Source organism: Solanum lycopersicum, chromosome 7 (assembly GCF_036512215.1).
Source record: "Solanum lycopersicum chromosome 7, SLM_r2.1".
In the NCBI taxonomy this organism is placed as follows: domain Eukaryota; kingdom Viridiplantae; phylum Streptophyta; class Magnoliopsida; order Solanales; family Solanaceae; genus Solanum; species Solanum lycopersicum.
In genome coordinates this window covers 11285530-11293542 of record NC_090806.1, presented here as the reverse complement: position 1 = coordinate 11293542, position 8013 = coordinate 11285530, and the positions used below count along the sequence as shown (strand labels likewise).

At 32.5% G+C, this 8013-nt stretch overlaps 1 protein-coding gene across 1 annotated transcript; it reads left to right on the top strand.

The window, feature by feature from the left end:
• The first annotated feature begins 2265 nt into the window (after positions 1 to 2265).
• LOC101267323 (heat shock protein-related) lies at positions 2266 to 7172 on the top strand. The gene is made up of 3 exons (XM_004242871.5): positions 2266 to 3779; positions 4992 to 5229; positions 5468 to 7172. The coding sequence occupies exons 1-3, from the start codon at positions 2518 to 2520 to the stop codon at positions 7034 to 7036; spliced, it is 3069 nt and encodes a 1022-aa protein (XP_004242919.1). The 5' UTR covers positions 2266 to 2517; the 3' UTR covers positions 7037 to 7172.
• Positions 7173 to 8013: the final 841 nt, after the last annotated feature.

The following is an 8013-nucleotide window of genomic DNA, read 5'->3' as shown; positions in this document are numbered from 1 at the left end:
AATTCAAAGAATAAATAGGCTCCCACTTCAAGACATTTTTTTAAAGTTACCATTTTTATTACTCCTCTTCAGTAATAGTTATACTCAGAATTTTCAATAAGAAATTTAAAATTTATAGAAATAAGCAGATAAAATAGCAGAAGAAGGTTTAATATTTATTATATATATACATAAAATTATTTTAATCATATATAAATGATATAATTTTTCGTCAAATGAGAATCAAATGAACCTCCTTAGTACAAGGTAGCTCCTTCCCTAGTTATACTCTATTGACTTGACACAATGATAAATAAAAAGTAAATTTTACCAAATCACCCTTATTAAATATAAGTCATTTTAAAAATAAATAATATTTAAATAACAATGATAAAATAGATGTAAAATGATAAATATTCATAAATTTAATAAACTGGATAAGATTTAATATTATACATTTCAAAATAATACAGTGAACAAGTAAAAATAGACCACAAGAGTAATTTATTATGCGAAATGTATTAAACACTAGGTATATCTTGAAGATTTTGTTTATTTTATATTATATAGTTTATCATTCTTGGTAGAAAGAAAGCATGCACATATAGAGATCGAAATCTTGTATTCTCTTTATGCAGCTTTACATGTAGTGAGTATCAAATTCTCTGATAAATGCAGTCTATTAGTTAATTAATAATAAATAAGTATCTTACAGCATAGAATTACTTGACACAGTTCCCTATCCCCATGCAAAAAATGATTAAACAAAAGTAACCTTTCATGCTAATTATCTTTACAAACATTACACACTATTTGGTCATAAAGCTTAGAACAACAACTGTTGAAAGATAAAGTACAACTGGTCTAACCAGAGACAAACCAAAGAAAAGAAAACTACTATCAACTGCTCACATTGTTTGTTTTTTATTTTCGTCTAATATCAGATATCTATATTAGAGTTTGATTAAATTAAAATTTGAGAGTTTGATTAAATTAAAATTTGCATCAAAAATTTTCAGAGAAAAGCACTCCCTAGTAATGACTAATATGTATTCGAGAGACTTGAGACCTTAGATTAAAAATAAATTATTTACTACTCCATTACTATTCTTGTTAGTCATTCCCAAATTATTTAAGGCTCATCCCATTTTGATGGTATAAAAAGGATTTGTAGTATTACTTATTTTTTAAAAATAATTTTCTTTACATGTTGTAATACTTTTCTTGTCTAGCGTAGATGAAATTTTGATTGTCAAACAACTTTTTTCTTTGATTGAAATTTCTTTTTATGTGTGATAAATATTTAATTCGTCAATTATTCTTATTTAATATATTTTTTTGCATAATTTTAAAATATCTAAATTTACAAAATTTCATGTCCATAATTATTGTCAAAAAAATTCTGGATGACTGAGCCAAAGGGGGCCATCAAGAAGGAGAACCTCACTTTCACGGCGGCGAAGTTCTTGTGGCTGATTGTCCGCCACTGCCTTTTCCCTACAGCCGCTGATAATATCGTTACATGGGATCGAGCAGTGTTGATGGCGGCGATGATAGCCGGGTTCGAGGTGGATTTCGGGTGTCTTCTACAGGCAGTCATGCACGAGAGGGCTTTCAAGGTCAATACTACTTACCCTTTCCCGTGCATGATCTTTTTTCTCTGCAGGTCCGCAGGTGTGCCTATATATGAATCTTAAAATTTTAGTTATGTCATATAAATTGATACAATATAATTTTATAGACACATAAGTATATCAGGATTTTAAAATAAGAATTTTTTTTTACCTGAACCCTTGTCCAATCAAAAGCTTTCATATAAAATGAAATGGACGGATTAATTACAGTTTGAATTTGTTTGGTTGGTTTTAATATGATATTAGAAGTAATAACAACTTTTGAATCTTATTTTGATCTTAAACTAAAGATAGGTAGAATATATTAAAATGCTCTTTAATTTTGTGGTCTTAATATAAATTGCTGGAACTCTTCATTTTCCATATCGTACCCATATTTAATTCTTCAAAAATTTATTACAACACACACATAACATTTTTTAGGACCCCGATCAACATATGTATTAACTTAAACATGTCATGGAAATGTTAGAATTAGTAAGTTTCCAAGAAAAAAATATATATTTTCTGAAACAGACTAAAAAGAAACGGAGTAGTAAATTTTCTTTAGAATAAAAGAAATGAAAAAGCTAGAACAACTAGTTTAAAGGCAAAGATATGATCTGTCTTGGCTTCTTTATTTAAAAAACCCTTGTGGCCTTATATCTTTTTCACTTGAAAGGAAAACAAAAAAAAATAAAGCTATAGTAGTTGAAGCGCGCATATATATATATATATACACACACAATCTTGTTTCTTAAGAGAAAGAAGTATATCGAAAAACACAAGTTTTGAGTAGAGTGGGGTTGTGTTAGAGCTGGTAGAGGGGGGTAACATAGTAAGAAAGTGTTCAGTTCTCAGGCAAGATAGGTTACGGTATTAACAACGAGGGGGGGTGTAGGGGGGGTGGGGTTGTATCTAAGTTATGCGAACGGGAGCGGGTAGTGCAGTTCAACAGACCCTCACAACAGAGGCTGCTTCAGTTTTGAAGCTTTCTCTTAGCTTGGCCAGGAGAAGAGGCCATGCACAGGTTACTCCTCTTCATGTTGCTGCTATTTTGTTGAGTTCTAGATTAAGTCTTCTTAGAAAAGCTTGTCTCAAATCTCAACAACATAATAATTATACTTCTCATCATCCACTTCAGTGTAGAGCTCTTGAGTTATGTTTTAATGTGGCACTTAATAGACTTCCAACAAGTCCTGGTCCACTCCTTCATGGACAGCCTTGTTTGTCTAATGCTTTAGTTGCTGCACTTAAAAGAGCACAAGCTCATCAGCGACGAGGCTGTATAGAGCAGCAACAGCAACAACAACAACAACCTCTTTTAGCTATTAAAGTTGAGTTAGAACAACTTATTTTGTCTATTCTAGATGATCCTAGTGTTAGTAGGGTTATGAGAGAAGCTGGTTTCTCTAGTATTGCAATTAAAAACAACATAGAGGAATCAGCTTCTTCATCGGTGTTTCCGTGTTATAATAACAATAGCTCTGGTGGAATTTACACTACACCTAGCTCACCTACTAACACTACTACTACTGAGAATAGTCCATTTAATAATTTTTGGAATTCACAAAACCCTATTCTCTTTTCACCTCATAAGTTTACATCATCAGATGTTAAGTTGGTGTTAGACGTGTTGTTGAGAAGTAACAACAAGAGGAGAAACAGTGTGATAGTTGGTGACTCAGTTACAAACACAGAAGGAATAGTTGCACAATTGATGGGAAAAGTGGAAAGAGGAGATGTGCCTGAGGAACTTAAAGGAGTTCACTTTATCAAATTTCAGTTCTCAGATGCACCACTAATGTTAATGAAAAGAGAAGAAGTGGAGCTGAACATAACAGACCTGAAAAGAAAAGTGGAATCTCTTACAAGGGGTGGGGGTACTAGAGGAGGAGTCATTATCTACACAGGTGACTTGAAATGGACAGTTGATAGTACAAATGAGAAAGAAAGAGGATTGTTTGTTAATTATAGTCCAGTTGATCATCTTGTAGCTGAGATAGGAAGGCTTGTTTCTTCTAACAGCAGCAGCAGCTCAAATGCAAAGGTTTGGTTGGTGGGTACAGCAAATTATCAAACTTATATCAAATGCCAAATGAAACAACCTCCTCTTGATATTCAATGGTCTCTTCAACCTATTTCTGTTCCATCTGGTGGTCTAGGGTTAAGTCTCAATACAACAAGGTCAGTTACCATTTATTCATCATATTTGCTCATTTCACATTTAGAATTGACATATATATTAACACAACAATTATTTTACCCATTACCACTATTAGTTAATGTTTAATAGTAGACGAGTAAAAGTATTATGCTTCCTTTTTATGTTTGTTGTCTGAGTTTTCATTGTCTGAAAGACTGAACAAAAATAGCAGGACTTAGGAGCACGCTCTATTATATTGCCAAAAAGCAATGCTATGAAAACGTACAAAATGTAAAATGGACATCTTTTTGAATTTACTGCTTTCTTGTTTCTTGTTTTTTTTTTCCTTTCGGATTTGTTTTTAAGTCATAATAATAATAATAATAATAATAATAATAAGAAGGTGAAAAAGGGAAAATGAAAATGGAAATAGAATAGTAAATAATCACTACCTTTATTCAGTATTTAGCAGGTGATGTTGCAGTATGTGGGTTTTTGTCCCAAGCATGTTTCTAGTATCGGTGGTAGCCTTTTTCAGGTTTCAAGGGAATTATCTTCCTTTTTTGACTTCTTTTTCAGATGGAAAAAGCAGCTTAGACAAATCACACTAATTTTTTTTATATTAATACTAATTTAAATACTATAATCTTGTTAATTTTCATTCTCTTTTTCCCCTTACATTTCAATTTAGTGGAGATCGAATAGTGCTACACTTGTTATACCCTCCATAAAAGTGTTCAATCTAGAAATGTACCGCTACCTCTGCATCCCAATCCCAATTCAAGTGTCTTATAGTAATCGAGCACGTAATTTAAGAAATTTAAATAGAAACTTTTGAATATAATAGTCCTAAATGTTACTCCATTCGTTCCATACTAACTTATTTTTTGAAGTGTTTAATATCTTTTAAGAAAAATAGATTAAGACATAAATTGAATCTACTTTTCCATTTTTGCTCTTATTAATTATTGTTAAGTTAATCACTAATTCCAATACTAACTAATGAAAGGTAAGATTGGAAGAACACTCTAAAAATAATCTTAAGAACTGAACTATTAAGTTAATTTAAAAAATGAAAAATGCCTCAAAAATTAACTTAATATAGAATAGAGTGAAAATATACAAGAGATATTGTACTATTTTTGAGAGACCGAGAAAGATTACAAAAAAGGAAAGTAAGACGCTTAATTTGGGCTGATAGTGTTAATAATTTTTTGGTTACTAAACAAGTCTATATTCTCCTGGTTTTGCAGTGTCCATGAAGCAAGAATACCATTCTCTCAACAAATGTTTGGGAAAAAGCCAATACCTAGCAAGGAGGAACAAGATGAACTCACTTGTTGTGCACAATGCACTTGTAATTATGAAAAAGAAGCTATGTTGAAGTTTGGGCAGCACAAAACTATAACATGTGACACTAAACACTCTGACAAACCTTCAACACCGTTGCCTGATTGGCTCAAACCACATGACATGGATCCAACTAACAAGGTACACATCATACTATTATCCTTCACGTGACATGTTTAAGATCACAAAATTAAAAAATATTTTAGTATACTCTGCATATCTTTACACAAAGTTCAAAAAAAAAATCTGTTATTCTCGTCTATTATACTTCACGTAACATATTTAAGATCAAAAAATAACATCAACAAGATGATGATAGAATTCGGAGTATAAAGGTCTAATCCATCATATTAAATGGGACAACATTATCTATTTTCAGGATGATTTGGCTGAGTTGAAAGGAAAGTGGAGCAGATTGTGCAAAAATCTACATCAAGGGAAGGCAAATCAAAGACAAATAAGTTCAGTTGTGTGCAATGAATACAATGTTAATGGGAAGAATTATTCATATAATTCATTGTATCCATGGTGGCCTAATCAGAACAGTATAACAACAGATTGCAAATCAATTTCATTTAGTGATCCTCCAAATGTGAAGCCTAATCATGGAGCTGCAAGCACTGTGCCAAGATTCAGAAGACAACAATCGTGCCATATCGAGTTCAGCTTCAGCAATGGGAACTCGAAAAATGAAACACAATCATCAGTTGAGCCAAACTTGGATTCTCTTAAGAACAGAGAAGGGAAAGAGGTGAAAATCACACTTGCTCTTGGGAATTCACAGCTTTCTGATCATAACGTTGATGAAGAGATGCTCAAAATGTTACAAGAGAACTTGCCTTGGCAAATGGAAAACATGCATACTATTGTTGATGCATTGATGGATTTCAACACAATCAATAAGCAGAAGAATTGGTTGTTGATTCAGGGGAATGACTCAATTGGGAAACAAAGATTGGCTCGAGTGATCGCAAAATCAGCTTATGGTTCTGATGATTTGCTGTTGTGCATCAACATGAGAAACATGTCAAATCATGTTGAATTGCTCAACAAGGCCTTAAGGAATAATGAGAAGCTTGTTGTCCTACTGGAAGATGTCGATTTTGCTGATGCAGAACTGTTGAAATTTCTTACGGATGCTTATGAAAATCGGAGCTCTAGTCATTTGTTCATCGTAGCAATCAGGACTAGCGATGCAACTGATCACTGCAGTGATGGAAGAGAGTACTATTGCACAGAGTCTGTAATCCAGATGAAACTCGTGGTAAGTGAAACAAGTCCGAATCCTGGATCAGTATGTGTTGATCATAAGCGAAAAGCTGAATGGGAATTATCTTTGCCTAACAAAACCAAGAGTCCAAGAAACAATGTGATGGAAGATGTCACCTCAATTGCTACTCAAAAAGGGAAGATCATGAAGCAATTGAACTCAAGCACCCTTGACCTCAACATCAAAGCAGACGAGGTTTATGACGAGGGTGAAGTACACGAGGCCAAGACTGAGGACTTTAGCCCAATTTCAAGTGACTTGACTCGGGATACAGCCAATGATCAACATCAACAAAACAACAATCCATCACTTGGTTTTTTGGACCTCATCAAGAACCGCCTTGTTTTGAAGCGCGATTCTTCTCAAGACAAGCAAATGAGAGAGGTGTTCATGTTCAAGATGAAAAGGTCATTGGAAGAAGTATGTGGGAATAAAATACTAGAGAAATTTTCATTTGATGAAATGGTGTTGGAGAAGGTATTTGAAGGGTGTGGTTCATTTCTCAACAACTTGTTTGATGAATGGCTAAAAGACATTTTTCAAACGAGTTTGCAAATGATTGAAGAGAAAGAGAATATTGTGATGATCAAGCTTTGTGAAATGGTGGGAGCTAAAGATGAGATTGGTTTCAAAGGTTCATGTCTTCCAAGAGGGATTCAAGTTTCAATCATGGATTAAGTAGTTTTCACTTCTAGCTATATATTATGTTACTACTACAATATTTCCTTGTCAATGCACCACTAAGTGTCCTCTTGTAACTAGCTAGTCTTGTTTTTTTAATACAATGGTTGCTTTGTTTTCATTCCCATATAAATTATGGACTAATTAAACAACAGACTCATAATAATTAAGTTGTTTGAACTCGGATGCAAATGTATCTAGAGGTTGAATTTTTCATGAATTTTGGTAGGGATATGGATTTAGAAATACGAATTCAAATATACGGATTTAAGTTCACCTCAATTTTTGTTTTGATCACAAATATCATTGTATCTCTCCGGACTAACATAGACATAAGTACTAATTGAAATATTATAGTTTGATTAAAAATATATCATATCAAAGTTTAAAGTTTGAATAGTTAAATGAAATTGAAATTCTTTTAAATGACGAAAATTGGATAAAATAATAGATGAAATTTCACAAATAGCCACTAACAATAACTTAATTAGGCTCTATAGCTATAGTTTGCTAGTTACGATTCGTAGCTACATATTAGAGAAAGATGAGAGATGAGCGAAATTGGGAGAGAGAGAGGAGTGAATGTGTATCTATTGGATAATTATATGCATGTAATTGGTATATATATAAAAACTAAAAAGAGGTTGAGAGTGTAATTAATTTAAAATATAGCTATGTTAGCTAATTAATTAGTATATTTACTTATCCGCATAATTTTCCTAAAATAATATTATTATTAAACATATCAAATCCAATATTATGAAAAGAGAGATTTTGATCACATATAAATAAATGTATTTTATTTTTATAGACAAGGAATGAGACATAACTAGGACCTATAGGTTTGTGGGAGCATGGAGATGCATTGATTTCTTTGGTAGATTTCAATCAGCTCAAACTTCATGATGATGCCTAACAAATCTTTAGACTATTGCCATAAATGTTGGCTAAACTATTCGATAAAGAAATATCAC